The sequence below is a fragment of the Cryptomeria japonica genome, chromosome 8 (genome assembly GCF_030272615.1).
Source record: "Cryptomeria japonica chromosome 8, Sugi_1.0, whole genome shotgun sequence".
NCBI lineage: Eukaryota > Viridiplantae > Streptophyta > Pinopsida > Cupressales > Cupressaceae > Cryptomeria > Cryptomeria japonica.
The window spans coordinates 333,640,084-333,662,339 of NC_081412.1; the positions used below are offsets into that span (position 1 = coordinate 333,640,084).

The window sequence follows — 22,256 nt, forward strand, 5'->3', positions numbered from 1 at the left end:
CCTTCCTATGCGCTTGAATAATTTTGAATTCAAGGCTGATTTCTATGTGGTAAACATGGGAGATAGATATGGTTTTGGGAATGACATGGCTACATTACAATGGATATTTACCCTCAACGTCTGTGAGATGGAAATGAGATTTGAAAGGGATGGAAAGACTCATATGTTGAAGGCACTCAATGACACTAGTTGTAGGACTATATCATTTAGGAGGATGGAGCATCGCTTGCGTCATGACGTGGTTGAGTGGGTAGCAGGATGTGTTTTGAAGCCAACACAAGAGGAGCAACAGAAACCTATCTATCCACCTGACATCCAGGAGTTGAGGATCAAGCATGATAAGGTTTTCAGCAAGATTCGACCTGGTAGACCTCCAGATAGGGGAATAGAGCACATTATTGAGTTGGAAGAGGGTGCTAAGCCCGTGATAGTCAATCCCTACAAGCATCCTAAGCAGCTCAAGGATGAGATAGAAAAAACCATTAAGGAGCTGCTAGCTATGGGACATATCCGGCCTAGTAAGTCACCTTTCGCTTCATCCATAGTTTTGGTCAAGAAGAAGGACGGTACATTGCGGATGTGCATTAACTACAGGTTGTTGAACAAAAAGACTATCAAGAACACGTATCCCATCCCTAGAATTGATGAGTTGATTGACGAGCTATATGGTGCACAGTATTTTTCCAAAATTGACTTAAGGTTGACATATCACCAAATTCGAGTTAGGGAGCAGGGCATTGAGAAGACAGCATTTCGTTGTCATTGTGGACATTTTGAGTTCGTGATTATGCCATTTGGGCTAACCAATGCACCTGCTACTTTTCAGTCCACGATGAACAGGGTGTTTCATTCACAATTGCGGAAATTTGTGCTAGTCTTCTTTGATGACATTTTGATGTACAGCAGGACATGGGAGGAACACATTTGCACATCTTGATACAGTTTTGGGTATTCTTGGCAAGGAGTCTCTACACACCAAGGAATCCAAGTGTGACTTGGGTATGACAGAGTTACTTTATTTGGGTCACATCATCAATGTTGAAGGAGTATGTATGGATCCCAACAAGGTCAAGGCAATTGTAGAATGGCCGACACTTGTGAATCTTACACAGCTTAGGGGGGTTTTGGGCTTATGTGGTTTCTATCGCAGGTTTGGTAATGGATACTCACGACATGCAGCTCCACTCGCCGATTTGACTAAGAAAGGAGCTTTTGTTTGGACTCCCGAAGTGTAGGAATGCTTTAAGATGTTCAAACGGATCATGACTACCTGCCCAGTACTTGCTTTGCCAGATTTCAGCAAACCCTTTGAGCTGCAGTGTGATGCTTCAAGTGAAGTTATTGGGGTTGTCCTTATGCAGGACAAACATCCGATTGCATTTGAGAGCAGTAAGTTGAGAAGTCCTGAGAGGAGCTACAGCATATATGATAAAGAAATGTTGGCCATCATACACACTTTGGCCAAATTTAGGCAGTATTTGGTAGGCAGCAAATTTATTGTAAAAACAAACCATAACAGCTTGAGACATTTCCTTGGGCAGCGGGATCTTAATGATAGGCAGCAGAAATGGGTAAGCAAGATGCAATCATATGACTTTGACATTTCCTTTGTCAAAGGTACGCAGAATATAGTTGCTGATGCACTATCTCACCGTCCACATTTGAGCTCCATGGCAGAAGTTTCAGAATATTGGAGGCATCTCATTGTGGCAGAATATGCCAAGGACACTTGGGCTTCAGGTATAATTGAGGGCTCAATTCATGATGATAGGTACTCCATTGTGAATGATTTAATCATTTAAAAAGGAAGGATATTTTTTACCCCAGGATCAAATGTGAAGAACATGGTGATGAGAACCTTTCATGATACACCTATGGCATGTCATCCCGGCTACTTCAAGACATACAAATAGATACGGGAGTGGTTCACTTGGAAAGGTTTGAAATCAGATGTTCTTCAATATGTCCGAGAGTGTCCTGTTTGCCAACAAAATAAACAGGATCACACATACCTTGCAGGCTTGCTTCAGCCACTTCCGATTCCTGATTGGAAGTGGTAGTGTATCTCCATGGACTTCATCACAAGTTTACCTAAGATGCAGGGTTCGGACTGTATTTATGCAGTGGTTGACTGTTTGACTAAGTATGCTCATTTCTTTCCGATCACCACTACATATTCAGCTACACAAGTAGCAGAGCTCTTCTTTTGGGAGATATTCAAATTGCATGGTTTACCTCGGAGTATAGTGAGTGATAGAGATAGCAAGTTTATGAGCCATTTTTGGCAGGAGCTCTTCAGACTTTGTGGGACCGAGCTCACTCCAAGCACCGGCTACCACCCACAGACTGATGGATAGACAGAAATAGTGAATAAGTGGGTGGAGGGATATCTCAGGAATTACATTGCAGGGTAGCAGAAGGGTTGGGTCAAGTGTATCTATCTTTGTGAGTATTGTTATAATACCACTTACCACCTTTCTATTATGATGACACCATTCATGGCATTATATGGGTATGAGGTGCCTAGCTTTCTTGATTAGTTGTTGAGTGACAGTAGAGTGCCTAGTGTGGGAGACATGTTGCAGGAGAATCAGGATATTATGAGGGCTCTTCGAGAGAATTTACAAAAGGCACGAAATCAGCAGAAGCAATACGCAAATCAGAAGAGAGTAGAGCGGTCATTTGAGATAGCAACTATTCGCTCGTAATGTGAGAAATGATTCACATTATCCCTTTTTAACCTCACAAACCCTTATTTTAAGTTGACATAAATGCACTAATAAGGTTCAATCAGATGCTCTATTCAGTATAAACCATTCAACTAGATTCAAAAATTGACATGAAGAGTTCTGGATAATCATCTCCAAACATCTTCAATCAACCTTGATCGATCACAGATCTCTCCAAGGGGTTCTGTAAGTAGCATGGTGTATTTGATGTTGTAGTCGTATAGACAGTCCACTCTCAAGAAGAGTGGTGCCGAGAAGCTTAAGCCACGGTATTATGGACCCTACAGGGTTATCAGGCGTGTGGGAGAGGTGGCTTAAGAGCTTGAGTTACCGGCGGACAGCAGAGTGCATAATGTATTTCATGTCTCACACCTCAAGAAGGCGTTAGGACATGATGTGATTCCTTCCACGAATTTACCACCCTTGGATGATGAGGGTAAGTTGATTTTAGTACCTGAGTCTATCTTGGATGTCAGGGAGAAGCAGTTGAGGAGGAGAGTTATCAGGGAATATTTGATCAAATGGAAGGATTTGCCGGTTGAGGATGCTACCTGGGAGAGCGAGGAGATTCTACAACATCCAACATTGAGATTGTTCGAGGACAAGCAATTTCAGGGAGGGCGGACTGTAATGTCCCCTTCTCCTTAGCACATGGACACTCACGAGGTTGGCCTATAATTTGACCCTCGTAGACCAAGGAGTTAATTAGGGGTCGACTTGGCAGAAATTTGTGGCTTCACATTCTATTTCTACTTGGTTTTATGGCGAAATAGGGAGATAACACGTATCATGAGATGTGTGCACTTTAATTATAATGTGATAATATTTTAAAAAGCGCTATTAAAATAATATATGTAATAAAATAATAATAAAGTGTACCTACCGGATAAAAAGGAATCTTATGATGGGATATGAAAAGAATAAATAGAGGAGGGAGATTCATTGTTGAGTATGAGGATTATTTGTTTTCTTCTCTTGTATTGTGGCTGTGGAGCCAAGGGTTGTCCGCAGATTTGGTCTTAGGGAACGATACCTCTCTTCGATCTGCATAACTGAGGGGGTGAGAGATCCTCCGAAGGGTTCCCTTAAGAGTGAGGGACATTCAGTCCTTCATATTGAGCTAATAGAGGTTTATATCAGTTTCATGAAATATGATTCTTGTTGAAGACTTCAGCTTTGGGGTGAATGAATGATGATAATTGGTTATGTTACATTTCTAGATAGTTGTCTATGCATTTCATGGCTATCATACTTTCATTTGCAAGACCTTTGTAGTTGTTCTTTCATGAGGAATAGGTGTTTGATGTCCTTCATATCAAACTGAAACTACTAAGACATACATCAGCATAACACGCAGATTAAAAAAAAGACAGGTTGTTAGCAAACATTTCCTTGCTTACTCAATTAAAACACTACAAGGGACATTACAATAACAAAGAGATTAATCAAGTCAATACCATTCATGTTTCTAGTTATGAGAAGCCTAAACTCAAGGAACCTCCCAATATCCTAAAAGTTGCAAAATACATATGTGAAAGAGGTGCTATGGAAAGACAATTAGAACACAAATATGGTTTTGAAATACATCAAACATTTAATGCTTGACAAAACTTAGCACAAACTGGATACTCTATCCCTTTCACAACTCAACAAGATCCAATATTTGTAGATAGAATCCTGGAGTTGGATTACAAACTCTAATCAACTTGTAACAAATGTCAATTCTCCCACAACAGCAAGGAGATAACTGATTCCTCAACAAATTAATAATAAAGACCTAATAGAGTTGATAGTGTCACAATCCCAATCAAACTCTTACAACAGCAAAACATAGTTATGGCTGAAAAGTATGTATAAACATGTCATAATGATTTATGAGTCATGCTATATCATTCCCACAGGTTTCTCCTTTGTTCCTTGACATCAATAACTCCAAATCCACAAGATCATCAAGAGAAGAGGTGGAAGAGTCCAAATTGAATTAAAACTCGCTCCTTAATTGCTACCTCCAAATCTGCCAATTTTGTCTTAGTCAACTTCTAGTGAATGTTGCTCCTTAACTATTGTGATTCACCTCAAACGCTTTAATAGATTTTTAGATCTCCTTTTGAGCTTTCCAAATTATTTTGAAGATCTACATTTCGTTAATAAACGACAGAGATATGAGTATTTTATTGAAACTAGTTTTTTGACTTTTTTTGCGCGTCCAGCCAACAGCTACATGCTGACAATTGTTAACTTCTTTCTTGTTCTTTCAAATTACATGAATGACTCAAACCTCTCACAAACAACATGCTAATCGTTCCAAAATACTTAACATTTAATAATAACCATTCATCATAATATATTACCATTATTTAGCATTAACTAGTTATACATACAAATGCCAATCAAACATCATTAATCATAGTTAATGCTTCGTGAAACCAAGGTAATATTTAGAAATGTATTGGATTAACATTATAAACATGGATAAGATGTCATAAAACATTGAATAATAAGGACAATTTATGGGCTCATCAAGGACCTCCTTGCATGAATCATATGCAAGCTAAACTAAATGATATTCCAACAAAAACTATTTCAGGGTATGATTTAATTTTAAATACAAAAACTTTTCCCTTTTTATGTTAATGTAGAAATTCAAAGTTGAACAATGAGATTGTATTACTTTTTCTTCTCATTTCAAATGCATGGTGAAAAAGGTTTGGTGCAAAGGTGCCAAATCTTCAAACAATTGCAATTTGTGTCTTAAGCCAACCATGTAACAGTTCCAGATTTGAGAACATTACTAGATTTTCTTGTTTCTTCATGTGATTGAACTTCTTACAATGTGTTGATTTAGTGGTTAAGATTTTTAATTTATGCTTTATTGAATCATTGATTTTGTTTCTTTCTTAGGTTGCACAATTTTCATCAAGTATATTGATGTTCCATAAAACACCAAAAATGTTGAATTCTTTTGTGAAGCTTTGAAAGGAGCCTTGACTAAGGTGGGTGAGGAGAATGTGGTACAAATAGTTATAGATAATGCAACAAATTATGTTGCTACAGGTAGACTACTCATCGCCTTGACCTCATATTGTAAGATCTTGACAAGATTCCATGGATCAAAGCGCCTGTGGAGATAACAAAAAGTATTTGTAAATTAATGTCCAAGCATATGTGGGTACTCAACCTAATGAGGCAATCCATAAGGAAGTTGTTGGCTCGTCCTACAATAACACAATTTGCAAACAATTTAATCACATTACAATCCTTGCTTCGGACACAGGAAGCTTTAAAGCACATGTTTGTTAGTGAGGAGTGGACTTCCTCATCATATGCTAAGAGCAATGCAAATGTCGATGTGGCAAATTGGATTTTTGATGAGCAATGCTTCAAGGTATTGACTATAGAAATCATAGAGGTAAATTTAATTCTACAATAAATTTTTATTCATATTTTTTTTTATTTGCTTATTTTTGTTCACACTTGCTTATGTTAATGTTTCACAATAATTGCACTTCATAAAGCCTTTAGTGGTTCTCCTAGGAGTTGCGCATGGGGAGAACCCACAATGGGCTACAAATATGAGGGCGTGAATAGGGCCAAGGAGGCCATTATATCCATTTATGCAAAAGTTGATAATAAGTATCACCCCATTTGGAAAATTATTGATAGACAATGGTACCTCCAACTCCAGAAGCCCCACACTCAGCTGCTTATTTCCTTAATCCACCATTCCAATTCCACCTTGTTTTCAAGGCAAATGAGGTGGTTCTAGGTGGGCTCTACACAGTCATAGAGCGGATGATGCCTAATTCTTGTGTTGGAGCACAAATAGTCACCAAGATTGAGATATTTAGATTTGCACGAGATATATGTAAGGCAACACAATTGACATTGCAACCAAGTAAAAATCTTTTAAGGGCATAATTTAAGTTTTAACTTTTAACTTTTCTTTTTTTTATATTAGTATTAATTATTGAAGCTTAAAGTTAGACAATGAGATTGATTTCGTGGGAAAGATTTGGTGCCAAGGTACCAAATCTTCAAAGGGTTGCAATTTGAGTATTGAACAAACCATGCAATGCTTTAGGTTGTAAGCACATGGACTATGTTTAAGCACATGCACTCCAAGAAGCGCAATAGACTATCAATGCAGAGGTTGAATGATCTAGTTTATGTTCATTACAACCTTCACCTTTGCCACAAACAAATTTTGAGCAATGACTTATCAACCATCACACTAGAGGAGGTTGATCCGCAATCAAATTGGAAGACTGAGACTAAGGATCCTATCTTTAGTGATGAGGACCTTGATTGGGTTGACCAAGTGGATAGAGATGAAAAAATAGTAGCCATGGCAAAGGAGGACAAAGCATGTGCAGACAACTTGGATGTTGGTGTGGGTGTCATTTGCATCATCATCCAAGACCTATCTTAAATGCCCATGCAAGAGGACCAAGTGATGTAGGCACCTCTAAGCCATAGATTTCTAGCTTTTGATATTTGTTTGGAACTTTTGATGCCATGGATATATACAATGAGTTTTGTATATATTTGTCAATATTTATATATCTAAATGTGTTATTTCCTTCAACTAAAATTTGTGTTTACAATTATGTTATCAATGTATACTTGTGTATGCAATCATAGTAGCTTCTATTTAATGAGGTTATTGCATCTTTAAGGTTTACTTGTTGAAGGATGCATGAAACAAGTTTTAAACCCTTAAAAATCTTTGAGTTTCGAGTGTCAAGCCTGACTTTGAGTCAAAAATCAGTTTGCAAGTTGGAGGCAAGTCAGAGTCTTGTAATAATGGTTTGAACACATAAACTCCAAGAAGCACAATAGGTTGTCGATGCAAAAGTTAAATGATATTGTTTGTTTTCACTATAAACTTTCCCTCCATCACAAACAAACCTTGGACACCAACTTATCTCCCATCACTCTAAAAACGGTTGATCCATAGTGAAATTGGACCACCGAGGTTGATGATCCCATCTTCAAGAAGGAGGACTTTGCATGCTTTGATCAAGTGGGTCTAGTGCCAAAGTTAGTAGCCATGGCAAAGGAGGTAGAACATGAATAGACCCCTTGGATGTTGGTGTCACTAGTATATAGGCAAATATCATGGTTGCATCATCATCAAGGACCCATCTTAGATGTCCACACAAGACTTGTACAACTATGGATGTTAGTATGAATGATGTCGACTCCTCTAAGCCATAGACTTGTACTCTTTGTTTTGATGCCATGGTTTTCATTCATGATTTTTCTATACACTTGACAATATTTATCTATGCTTCAAGTAAAATCCACTTTTATACTCATGTGATTGAAGCATACTTGTATATTGCGATTAAATGAACTTTGATTTGATTAGTTTATTGTGTTTAAAGGTTATTATTGAATGGTGCACAATAAGAGTTTTAATATATTTAATGGGTTTTTCAATTTCTTAAGTTGAGTTTATTAAGTCCAAGTCAAAAATCAGATTGTTGAGTCCAACCCAAGTTCAAGTCTTGTAACATTGGCATCACTGATGACCTTGATTTGGACAATGAAATTGATGGGGAATCAATTGTGAGCAACCAAGCAGCAATCATAGCCACAAACAATTCAAGTAGGGGTGCATTGAAATCTGAATGCCCTTAGAGTTGTTCGTGCGATATGCCAAAGGCCCATTTAATAAGAAAATCTCATGTACCTTTGCAACAATACTTGAGAAAAAAGAGGTAACTTATTCAAGTGGAAATGGAAATAGAAATGAAACATTTTCCCAAAGAGATGGAATAGCAACATTTTGAGAGTTAATGTACACCTTTTAGATACCACGAGTAAAGGGGTTGGGCCTTCTCTAAAGCTCACATTTGAGGAGAGAACTAAGATGATTAATTCATTTCAAGGGGATGTCACTAGACTAACAATTTCCTAACACCGCAAGATTTAGGACCTTTGTTTAGGTAGACTACCTTCACTTTTGTCTTTAGATGAGTGTTGTGGAATCAAGAGAAAAAACAAGTTGCGAGTTCATCATCACCTAACCCAATCACAAATATATTCAATATACAAGCAAGGGAGGTTAAAAATAAGGTCATTGCCAATTTCTATTTTGCTAATGGCATTTTTTTCCATGTTGCTCAATCTCCTTTGTATAGAGATATGCTCAACCAAGTAAACAATGCTAGTCCTATTATATAGGTCCTAGAGGACTAGATTGAAAACCACTCTTGGAAAAATGTTATTCCAAGATTAACATCTTGATGTAGGAGAGGAACTCAAATGGATAGCACCAGACTACAATGTAATCATGGATGCGTGGACAAATATTAGACACAATCCACTCGACACTATAGTTTCACCCACTAAAGAATAATACTTCTTAAGGAAAATTGATTGCTCAAAAAATGCAACGAAGTTGGGTTTCCATTTTAGATCCTATGAGAATACATTGAGCACATCAATTATCAAAATGCAGTGCAAGTGATTACTAATATAGCAATATTTGTAGGGCAGTTGATAGATTGATTCAATCTACACAGGGACATCTATTGGACCCCTTGTTGTGTACACGCTATGAACGATGCATTCAAAAACACTACAAAGATAGAGTGGGTGAAAAAACAAGTGGTGATGGATGCAAAGAAGGTGCAAATGTTCATTTGTAACCACCACATTTCATTGCTATTGCTTTGGATCTTTAGAAAAAAATCAATTCCAAAAAATAGTTGAGACTCAATTTGCTTCTTATTTCATTCTACTAGAGAGGTGGTTTGAATTGCAATAGTCCAAAAATTAGGGTGCCAAGTGAACAGGGAAATAGAAATCAAAAGGCCTATACGAGGGAAGGCAGCAAGAAGTAGGGGTGTGGAGAACTAAGGAAAGGAATGCCAATATGCGGAAGTCTGAAATACTAAACAAAACAAAGAAAATGACTTAGACTCCCTCAGAATTAGGGACATTACAATAGAATAGTACAATCTACATTCATCTCCCCTTTGAAAGAAGTCAGCATCCCTCCTAACCCAGCCAATATACAGTATCAAGAAGAATCAAATACAATGTCAAGAAGGATATGGATAAGAAGGCATCCCAAGAGTTACAACTGCTCCAACTGATCATCAATTAAAAGAGCCTACTCCACCAGATTTCAATTGCTTCACTTTAGCTCCAATTGTATAAATCTCCTTAGTGAATTTCTACAAATGGCTCTTTTCTAGAATTTCCCCTTCTTTGGAACATTTCACAATGTGAATTTGCCTCTTGGATCTTACCCTTTAATTGATCTCTATTAAATTCCACTCTCAAGGTCAACCACCCTAGCCTTCAAAGATGTCTACTCCTAATCATATTCAGCAACCTTAATGGCTTCAGTATGAACAAGCTAGTATGCTCAAAGAGTTTTTCTTGGAAGCATGTGCACAGCTCCTCCAACTTCACCAAACAAGGCCTCATTTCCAAGTGTGGCTTTATCTTCTTCATTTCCAGTTGACATTTTTCCCACAAGCAGATTGTAGCATCAAATATTGATATCTAAAGGTGTGTTCAATATAATGCAGAGAATTAAAAATAGTTGAAAAAGGAAGAGAATGGTAGGATGAATCATTGTGAGTAGCCTAAACAAAAAAAAGAAAATGACTTAGGCTCCCTCAGAATTAGGGACATTACAATAGAATAGTACAATCTACAATCATCTCCCCTTTGAAAGAAGTCAGCATCCCTCCTAACCCAGCCAATATACAGTATCAAGAAGAATCAAATACAATGTCAAGAAGGATATGGATAAGAAGACATCCCAAGAGTTACAACTGCTCCAACTGATCATGAACTAAAAGAGCCTACCCCACCAGATTTCAATTGCTTCACTTTAGCTCTAATTGTATAAATCTCCTTATTGAATTTCTTCAAATGGCTCTTTGCTAGAATTTCCCCTTCTTTGGAACATTTCACAATGTGAATTTGCCTCTTGAATCTTACCCTTAAATTGATCTCTATTAAATTCCACTCTCAAGGTCAACCACCCTAGCCTTCAAATATGTCTACTCCTACTCATATTCAGCAACCTTAATGGCTTCAAAGATGAAAAACTCTTACTCGGCAATAACTCTTTTGGCCCAAAATTTTTGAAAACTCGGGACTCGTCAAAAAATCGGGAAAAAATCGACAAAAACTCGGCAAATTTATTGAACATTTGAAAATATATAATTCTTAAAATATTCTTGAAAAACACACACATATACACTGAATTTGTAGAACATATTACTGTTTTCCATCATATATAAACCAAAGTTTGCATTAAATACATATCATATACCAAAAAATAAGTGCAACCTCTAAATGAATTTGAGTTCAATACATATTACAGAGAATTTGCATTCCTTTAATCTCCTTTTTGTAGAATTAAAGTTCTCCTCTACTTCACATCTTCCATAAAATAAATACTTTGTAGTTTGTTCAATAGCTGGCATTGGCATGTGCACACAAAACCTTTCAAATTTTCAACTCATCTCATACACATTGATGAACTTTGTCAGCTTTCACACCATACCTTCAATGTCAAGAACATGGTTCAAGAAGCATGAGACTTCCACATGAAACTACCATATCATTTAAAAACACCATACTGAAGTTTTCCTCACACATACACCCAAAGGATTCAAATTCTTCCCACAAAGACGCCACATCCCTTGAAGGCACCTATTTTTAACTTGTTGTGGATAGATACACAATTACACTAATTGATTCGCAAATGGCAAGGTGCAAGGTTATGTAATCAATTGCATGATAGTAATCAGTAAAAGAATACCCGACAAATCATTATTGCAGATTTATTTGAGTTTTTCTCCTGATTTTTTGTGATTTTTTTCAATAAATCACCCTGTTTTTTTCAAAAAAAACGCCCAAGATTTTTTTGTAGATTAAATCATTGCCATAAATGACTTGCGAAAAATTGGGAGTTAAAGGATTTTTTGCAAATTTTTTCATCTATGAATGGCTTCAATATGAACAAGCTAGCATGCTTAAAGAGTTGTTCTTGGAAGCATGTGCGCAGCTCCTCCAACTCCACCAAACAAGGCCTCATTTCCAAGTATGGCTTTACCTTCTTCAATTCCAGTTGACATTTTTCCCACAAGCAGATTGAACCATCAAATATTGATATCTAAAGGTGTGTTCAATATAATGCAGAGAATTAAACAGAGTTGAGAAAGGAAGAGAATAGTAGGATGAATCATAGTGAGTAGCTGCTGCTAAGACATCACAGGGGCTTTTCCATCCAATCATTTACAGTTCATGAAAATGTGAAGACTCCAAATATAGTCTTCGTTTACAAATTTTTGCATGTAAGCTGCATCAGTCAGAATCAATAGAGCATAAGTTCTACATTCAGCTAAACAAGAATCAATAATACTACCCAAAAAATTATAATCACATACCATGAACATAATATAGAAGGCTATAGAGAAGAATAGATTTATTTCATCAGGCAGCATACAATATGATGCCTATGCTTGGTACAGGGAAGACATGTCATATTACGATCCTTACTTGACATTTGACTTGCTATTTGTAAGATCTGTGTTAGTTGGCTAAGGCACTACCTTCAATCCAACCATTCATAACCAAAAAGTGAAATACACGACCTAAGATGACAAATAATCAATCAACAACGTAACCCTGTTGCATACAAAAAAATGCAATTTATATTTGATAATCTACCAGTACTGTCTAAAAAACTAATTCTACAATTTTATTATTGCAGTTATCAGAAAACAAGTCAAACCTCCTCAAATTGTGAATGTGAAACACCCTTCTTGAAATTTAGCTGGAAGAGCTGGGTGTGGGGATGGGAACATTTGAATGCATGTACAAATATAACATCAAATCCACATTTATTGAGAACAAACACATCCAAATATTGGAATCAATCATTACAATACAGTTTGCAGCTAAATATTCATGAGACCGAATTTAGACTCACTGCCCTATGATTGTTCATTGAAAACAATACCCTCCCAACGACTAGGAGAACATGATAGAATGCAGCTTGCAACTACAGAGTTAGACCATAGAATACAGGTCATTTGACCTTCAAACAAAGATTGAATGATCATTTTCATGTTCGAACATGATAGAATGCAGCTTGCAACTACAGAGTTAGACCATAGAATACAGGTCATTTGACCTTCAAACAAAGATTGAATGATCATTTTCATGTTCTTTGTGTTCATCATATCATACATCATAGTATCACTGAAATTTGTTGTGGACTATGAGAATGCAATTTGAAGATGTTTCACCATATAAGCTTTTTGTTAACATCATAAAATTTTGGTTGGTGTTAAACCAATTATTTCATAAAGAATGTTACCAACCAAAGCATGGTATGAGGCTCATAAGATTAAAAGAATATATAAGATCAACAAATGAACATAAAACGTTTTGCATCTTAAGGAAGTCTACCATCTTTATTAAAAGGGAGGACCTTCATTAACAGTTAATCAAGACAAAATGATTCTCTCATTCTAGCGCCCCTGAATGCAAGCCAGCCTTCTATGCAGAAAATAATAAATTTCATCTGTCCTTATGGTTTGTCCCAGTTACTTGCAACAATACTTGTCCCATGATCTTCTGGCTTGACAGGTCAGATGCATTCCTGCCAATTGCAAGTAAAGATAAACTACCACACCCCTGGAAGAACACAATTTCTCGATCATTTTTAACCCTAACCAGATGGCCCTATGGCATTAGTAACTATGGAGTTCTGCCAGATCTTCAGATCATTCTTCCAAATTATTCAGTCGATTAGGGCATCAAATGCCATTTGTCTGTTGAAACTATCATGCCATTTATAGACAAGACAAACAAAAACGCAATGATACCATGGTAACAAGATCCCAGAATTCCATATACATAAATTGTTTCCTACATCTTCTAGACTAAAATTCCGCTCATTCAGCTTATTTGAATCTAACAGGAAGGTTTTTTTTAGACTAGACAAATTCACATGTGACCTTCATAGAGACATCAATTTGACAACATTTACAGCACTTAACGAAAGCCAAGAGGGTTGGAGAATTTTTTGTAAAATCTTTAGGAGGACTGCAACATTTTCCTTCTAATAAAATCAAGTGCACTGCAGTATCATTTATTAGCTGAAGTATACATGAGAAGTCTCAAAGAAAAGATAATCATTAAATATGTCATTCATTGGTATATAGAATAGTGTTCATTCATATTCACACCATTCAACTCACAGATACACACAACCATTCAGTTAAATATAAGCATATTAGGTGCAAGGGGGCATACAATCCTGCACATAAGAATGCCTGCAATCACAGAAGTGAACAAAAGAATCAGCTGCGCCATTGAATAATCTCTAAATAACAACTTTGTTTGGTCCTGATTAATCTCCGTCACCCATTAATGCACCTTCAGCGTGGAACATAACGACCTGCACATTACAACCATATGTCAAACTATCTTACAAGAAACCAAATGGTCATACAAACAGATGGGTATGTCCAGATACGAATAAGTTCTTTCTGGAACATTAGTATCCTAGTCAGGGAACAGTTCAATTTTTTTTGGATATTTTTTGCCATGTTAAATGCAATAAAAGAGTGGCACATTCTGTTTTCAAAAAAATGTGAATTTTTAACAGTATGAAATGTAAATTTCATATTTTGTTTCAAGCTTGACTTGCTAAAAGCAACAGTCAAAATATGTATACAGAGAATTAAAGCACTTCTAATTATACCATGACTTCACTTTATAGTTTAATGTGTCTGTGGTAGGGACAAAAGGAATAAAAGATTGGACATTAAAAAAATTTCTTAAAAGAGGACAGTGGAGGAAGATTCATATAGAATATAACCATCAAATTAATCTAACTAGAAATTCCATATTATATAATGCATTACAGCTGATATCTTTTATCTCATTGTACCAAAATAAGTTTGGTTTCTGAAAATCTTAGCTGTTTAAAACTAATATTTTAACATTGGAAGCATTTTAGGAACATGTTTCTAAACAATGAAGGCAAAAGATTAAGGATGGTCTACTTCATATGATCAAAGAGATTGAATTTCATTTTCCCATGTAACTTCTATGCCATGGAATACAAAAACCTTAGGAGGGACTTGGCCGTGGCAACTTGGCAAGTTATAAAGCTCATCTTAGCATCATACCTGAAAGCTGACAGTATCTTGGAACACTTCAGTCATCAGTCATATTGTTTATGCATAAATTCTGTAATTTTCATTATACAAAAAAGTAATTTATGTAAAAGAAAAATTCGAAGGAATGGTCACTACGAAAGAAAGAAAGAAAGAAATCATATTAATGTCCATGGATTACCAAAACCAGATCAAAGGTGTTGATGTATAGCTAGGTCGGATCCCTTGGGTGGGCCGACCTAGTCAGCCGAATTGCTAATGGGCCTTCGGCCTTAGCAATTTGCCTTTGTATTGGGCCCTAATTGGGTGGGTTATAGGTCAGCCCTATAACTGTAACATGTAGAGAAATTCATGTAGCGTGTAGACATTATGTAAAACATAGCTTGGTCAGGACCTATTAATATTGTAACTTGTAAAGTGTTATTGGTCAAGTCCTATCCGATGTAACTTGTGATATTGGTTTGACCCTATAATGGTGAATGTAACTTGTGGTTATAAATGGGTCTGACCCTATAATGTAACTTGTGAATTTGTAATTTGGTGCCAAAGTCGACCTAGGCATAAGGGTTAAGGGCATGTATATAAAGGAAGTGACTTGAGGTCACAAGTGATATAACTCAAGCGAATATCATCTGCCTTAATGTGATCTGTTCTGCTCCAAAGGTCAGCAAACATACTTTGAAGGTCTGTGATCTCAGTCTGAGCCCTAGCAGATCTCTTCCTAGCTGGGTGAACTTCATTACCAGCTGAGTGAACATCACCCTAGGCTGTTCTGAAGCTGCCGAACCTGATATAGGCAGTAGTACCTGCATTTTGGAGACTTCTTCAAGTCTGATCTCAGGTCCCAGGATCAGATAAGTTGTGTCTTGTCACTTGCGTTTGTGCCCTAGCTGGGCAAAGTTGTAACCTATTTCTGTGATTAATCTAAGGCAGATCTGAGACATTAGTTGCTGGGTTTTTCCTCCAAGAGGGAGGTTTTCCCAGGGTATATTTGTGTTGTGTGTCCTTACTGTGCATTTTGTTTTCTACTCATTGATTGTTAATCTAATCACTAAAAACTAACAAAAGGGACTTGAGAGTATATCATATTACAATAGAAAGTTCTAGGAAGAGAAACGTAGAGAGGCCCATAAAGGGTTAGAACCAAAAACAAAAATCCAATACTGTTGGGGACCACCAACACGTGGTCTAGAAACAAGTAGAGGGAACAAGAACCCCAAAGAGCATAGGCTTTGGAGTATTAGAGAGATAGGAAAGTCTCATCAAGTATTGCAGTCTAGGGTTGAAATGGAGTTACCAGTGTCATCATTGATCACTTTGAAATGACAGGAACAAGATTTAATACTGCTCACTAAGGAGCGCCCAAGGCATTATTCTAAGAGGAAGCAACGCACTCTCTCTAGAATCACACCCAACACTCGAGGCCAAAGTTAACTCCTGTATTAGTGAAGAAGCTTGCAATGTGCATCTATCACAATGGCTAAGGCGACGTCAGAGAGGAATAGATCTATGTTGTCAAGGAGGAGTTGAACCCCACATAATTGAGAATAAGAAAAACTACTCTATTTGTGTCTGTCTGAATTAGCAGTATCCAATGGCCATTTAAAGCCACTAGTCTCCTAGATGGGCTGGAAGGAGGTGATCAACCTAGGGTTTCTAGGATCCCTACTAAAGGATCTGTGCTAAAGGTGACCAGTCACCACTAGTGTGGATATCTAAAGAAAGAAGAAAGAGCGCTGCTTAAATTCCTATAGCAGCAATAGAATCTACTCCGAATCTCATCGTAAATGGGACATCTGGAGAAGAAGTGTTCCTTAGTCTCCACCTTGAGGGATGTGGAGACAACAATTCCGGTCTTGGCAAAGTATATGGTGATTTTACAACTCGTAGAGGGTGGGAACAAACCCTCAGCTATCCCAGAGGAAACCTCAAGCCATGTGACCAATGATTACTGAGGACGGAATGAGATACCATCTTCCCTCTATGAGAAATGCTGAGTGTATAAAGGAGAGAAGAGTAAGAGAATTTGTAGGAGTTTGGTGAACGGCAGACAAGCTGCAAGGCTGGTATAACATTGAAGCACTCAAAACTGATGACACGGATGAATTTCTATCATCCTAAAAGAAATTAATAATGATGGAGTGCCATTTCTTCCTTGCAATCTGTATACTGGTTTACAAATACCATAACATGTCGCATCATTTCTTTTTAAAAAATTCTGTATGATAAATGTATGAATTTAAATTTTAGTTTTTGGGCATGGTGAGTTTCTTCCTGCATCAGGATCTTAAGAGCATAGAATCATCATCTTGAGATGCAGCAGGATGTCTGTTGCAGTACCTTAGTCCCCTAATTATAGACAATAGGGCAATTGCACACGTTTGATAACTAGTTCAATCCTTGTGGTACATTAATCTGACAACACTCTGCACATCAGCCAATATTATTTTTCAGCAAACAAGACCTGAATCATGCAAATTAGCCCAACTGCAGAGCCACACAATGTAGAATAAGATGTTATAATTTCGAAAAATGAGGTCAAGCATACTAGCATTATTCTCAATGTTAACAAATTATGGCATTGTTGAGATCTTTACAGATTTCATAATTAGGTTATCACAATAAATTAATAAAATTGATGCCTGCTTTAAGGGAAAAGGCAAAAAAAAGTTCTCTTGGACTATTGAAAAGAATGAAAAATTGAAGACCTTAAATAAGTGGACCTTGGACATTCAAGATGGATAGACAGATCATGTACCATCACATTACCAAATTTCCTTCCGCAAAGAGATGATTGATTTTGAGCAACGACTCTTTGAAGGTCCTCAAGGAAGATTCTAGTTGTTGGTTCTTGTAAATGATTTAAAGCCAAGTCACAAGATCATGTTCTTGTTTAAGTTCAGTGAGTTAAGATTCAGAACAAATTTCTCAACCGATTAAATTCAGGAAAATGATTGTGATTAAGTTTGAAAATATGAAGTTGACAAATAAAATAAGATTTAGAAAAAACCAGTGTTCCACGGGCGTTTGGGACGGGGGGATGCGGGGACGCGTTTCCGGGACGGGGGGACCAAGGGCCTAAGTTTGGGGATGGCGGGGGGACGGCGGCGGGGGGGTGGGGGGGTGGTGGTGCTGATATAGTTATACATATACATATAGTACTTGAAAAACTAGTTTTGAAAAGATGTATGACAGTATTACAATGTAAGAATCATATTTCAAATGAGACTATAGGAAATTTGAAATACTAAATCTAAATACCAAGATTTCTAAGTTGTGTTGTTATATGGAGCCTAATCAGACTCGGAGGTTAGATTTTCCCTACTTCTATCGGCGCGGTTTCCCCCTATATTTTTCAACGGGGGTTTGGGGGCAGCGCCCCCAAGTTGGGGTCAAGGGGCAGCGCCCCGCGAGGCCAAAAATACTTTTATTATTTTCTAAAGGTGTCGGGTGTTATTTTTCTTTTGGCCCACGTCCAATTAGAGTTACCCCTTAACCCTCAAAAAACTTAAAAAGTCACTTTTTTTTTAAATTTTAATATTAAATATTGCATATACGTGGGGGCGAAAGGAGACGTCTGGGCGTCTCCCCGTCCTTGGAGAGACGTCCGCGCGTCTCTCGAAGGACGGGGAGACGCCCAAACGTCTCCCAAGGAGACGTGGAGGCGTCTCCATGTCTCTTTGGGAGACGCCCAGACGTCTCCCAAGGAGACATCTCCACGTCTCCCCGTCTCCCTGGGAGACGTGGGGACGCGGGGACGTCTCCGCGTCCCGGTGGCGCTTGGGTGGCGGTGGCGGGACGGCGGGGGACGTCGCGTCCCCGTCCCCTCGTCCCCGAGACATTTCTGACGGGGGGACGCACCCAAAAAGGGGGAGGACGCATCCCCGTGGAATGAGGGAAAAAACAAAACTATATGCATAAATATACAAAAATTATATATTAATAATTTCAAAATTCATGAGATTCTTGCTGTTGGTTCTTGTAAATGATTTAAAGCCAAATCACAGGATTCATGTTTTTGCTTGACTTCAGTGAGGAAAGATTCAAAACAAATTTGTCAACTGATTATATTCAGGAATATAATTGTGATTAAGTTTGAAAATATGAAGTTGATAAATAAAATAAGATTTAGAAAAAACTAAACTAAACACATACATATACAAAAAAAAAGTTCTCTTGGACTTCTTGTGACCTTTTCACACATTGCCCCATTGCAAATGGGGACCCCTCATTTTCGCCCACCTGATCGTTTGCTTTAGGTCTCTTGGTAGTGTCTTTGTGACTTTCCCAATTTCAAGTGTTGAAGGGTGATGCAAATAAAACTAAACATCTCCAAGTTTAGAGAGTCATCATTTTTTTGCGTTTCTGTCTTGTCAATTCTATGAGAAAAGGCTTGCATTGAAAAGAGAATCTTTCAAAGGGATTACCAGTAAAATTTGAGCATTTTCTGAGAACTTTCTATTTTTAGCAATGTCTATTCTTAAAAAGTCTATTTTTAGAAAGTTTCACTATGGCCCCGATTGGCCTAATTTTGCATTTTGACAAAAGAGAATCTTTCAAAGTGCTTACCAGTACAATTTGAGCGTTTTCTAAGAACTTTTTTATTTTAAATAGTGTATCTTTAGAAAGTTTCACTATGGCCCTGATTTACCTAAGTTCGCGTTTGGACAAAACTTTCTATTTTTAGCAATTTCTGTTTTTAGAAACATCAAAATGTTGACTGTAAGTGGAGCAAATATCCAGATTCAAGTCCAGAAGAACAAAGATGAAATGCAGAGCATAAAGAAGTGAGTGCAGAAAAAAGTAACCTCCTCTAGGCCAAAGGTGTGCTCAGGAGTGGAAATTCTCATCGAAGGAATTTGGAGAAAACGAAAAAAATCCTCCTCCAAGACAAAAGTGCACTCAAGAGTGGACATTCTCATCGAAGGAGGAATTTGGCAAATACGAAAGATCCTCCTCTAGGCCAAAAGTCCGCTCAAGAGTGAAAATTCTTGTTGAAGGAAGAATTTGGCAAAAAGAAAAAAATCTCCTCCAGGACAAAACTATGCCCAAGAGTGGAAAATCCACTTCGAGGAGGAATTTTCCGCGAAGAAAAAACCCTTCTCCCTAGCAAAAGTGCGCCCAAGAGTGGAAAATCCACTCTGAGGAGGAATTTTCTGTGAAGAAAAAATCCTTCTCCGTAGCAAAAGTGCGCCCAAGGAAGAAATAAAATGTGGAACAAGGAATAATTAATATTTTAATGCATTTTTTTTTAATGACTATGAGGCGTGGGGTCCACACAAGGAGACAAAAATTAATTATTTTTTTAAATAAAATTAACTAACCCTAAATGAAATTGGTTGTTTTCCCCTTTAATCGACCAACAAGACAAAGAGGTGCTAGGCAAAATTGCTTATAAAAGTAAATTGGTAATTCATTTTAACCTCACAACTTGGGAATTCACAGCCAGAAGAGCAGGTGCATTTTTAAGGAGGAGAATTTGGGGCGAAATGATCAAGGCATTTCTCTTCTTCATTATTTTTATTTTGGAAATCTTTCTTGGCAAGGTTAGTTATTTATTTATTTATTTTCCAGGTTTGAAATTCCAGGTATGCAGTCTTTCGAACCGAAATCACACTCTGTACTTGTTCATTTTTCCTTGCAGTCAAGAATTTTGAATTCATATTTTATTAATCCTTGTGATGAAAGATTGTACCATAGGGTGGATTAATAAAATTTCCAAGTTTAAAAGGAAACGATTTTAACATCATTTATCCCTGGAATTCCAAGAAATTGAATGTCGGAAGTCAAGGTCGCAACTGAGTCTAGAGAGGCGCTAATCAAGAAAGAAATGAAAGGATTTCTTCCCGAATCCAAAATCCAATCGAAGTGGGAAAATGTTGGCGACATCAACTTCGGGATGTTCAACTTAAAAGATTTTAGGGGAAGGATGTTCGGGCATGATGGCATAGTCCCTTCAGAAGTGGCACGAACAATAGTCCAGAGTGGAATCATCCATGCAACTAGATTTCCTCCTTCCATCCAGTGTCCTGAATTGATAGTTGAATGTGCAAAACACTACAATCCAGAGAGAAGAACAATCTCAACTCCTAACGGCAAGTTACTGGCTAACCTCACTCCAAGAACGATCTAAAAGGCATTTGGAATCACCACATACCATACTATGGAGTATAAGAATAAAGAAAGAGCGTTGAAGTTCTACCATGCAAGAGTAGATAAATGTGCAGCTATTGTCAACCACAAGTGGATGGAGAAGCCTAAGCCTCATTATAAACAACTCATCAGAATGGACTTCGGGCAGGAATACAATGATCTAGTGGTCATGATGAACAGACTCATGGGAAGTCGACATGCATATGCCTATGAACAATGGATGCTCTTCTACATTGCAGAAGTTATACAGGGAATCAGAGTTATAGACTGGTCCAGATTGATACGTGACAACTTGGATGAGCAGCTGAGGAACTTGGAGCAAACTCGTTCTTTCTACACGAGTTCACACTTAGTCTACTTGATCGCAAGAATCCAGAGGTATAATGGGTTCATATATCAGGGACCGATTGGACTAGGTGAAGGAAAATTCAAAGTATATGAATGCTTTCCTCAATTACAACTGACCGACACTATTCATTACAGGCGAGTAAACAATGCGTTTTCAATGCATATTGTTCGGAGTCTGCAAGGAGGTTTCCACAAGAGGTTATCCTCAGAGACTAGAAAATTGGTGGAAAAGTTGGTGCATGGTTCATCCAATTTTCAGGTTCACGTATATCAAAGTCCAAGGGTTTGATGGTCATCCTCTTCGGCTACCAAGATACCCAACTAATAAAATAATCCTACTAGAGGTAATTAGGCAATTGACAATATATGACAAAATTTAAAAGAAGAAGAAAAAGCAAGGATTACAATTTCCCTTCATCATGGGAAATGCATATGAAGTTTCTCCATCACCTTCGGCAGTCGAGAAGTCAATTGAGGAGTTGCAATTCTACAAACTCACCACATACATAGCAAGGGCAAACTTTGATCCTTATAACAAGATCAAGAGTGCAAATGGTTGGAGACGCCCGCATAAAGCACGCATGGAAGATTATTGGACAAATGCTAGAGATGATTTTGATATCAGAAAAAGAATGTTTTCCAGACTGTTGTTGAAGCTAGTGCAAACATGTGAACTCTTCTCAGTGCCTGATCAATTAGGAGAAGATGAAAATAGAGTGCACACAAACTTTGAGAAGAAAAGAACAAGCCCATTTTTCCACCAAATTGGACCGATCCAAAGATATCGAATTTCAACGACTTGACAAGACCAATGACTAAAAGAACCAAGATATGGACTGAAAGGAAGGTTAGCAAATTC

The 22,256-nt window shown here is 37.5% G+C and overlaps 1 protein-coding gene across 5 annotated transcripts in view; it reads right to left on the reverse strand.

Moving 5' to 3' along the window:
* The window catches only part of LOC131061527 (uncharacterized), a 215,196-nt gene that overhangs the window by 114,852 nt on the left and 78,088 nt on the right, over nucleotides 1-22,256 (reverse strand). For all 5 annotated transcript variants that reach the window (XR_009110550.2, XM_057995263.2, XM_057995262.2 and 2 more), the window contains one exon: nucleotides 14,028-14,172. Coding sequence is in view for 4 of the 5 variants with exons in the window: in XM_057995263.2 (XP_057851246.1) it covers nucleotides 14,028-14,087 (60 nt within the window). In the remaining variant the exon portion in view is untranslated. The remainder of the gene's footprint in view (nucleotides 1-14,027; nucleotides 14,173-22,256) is intronic.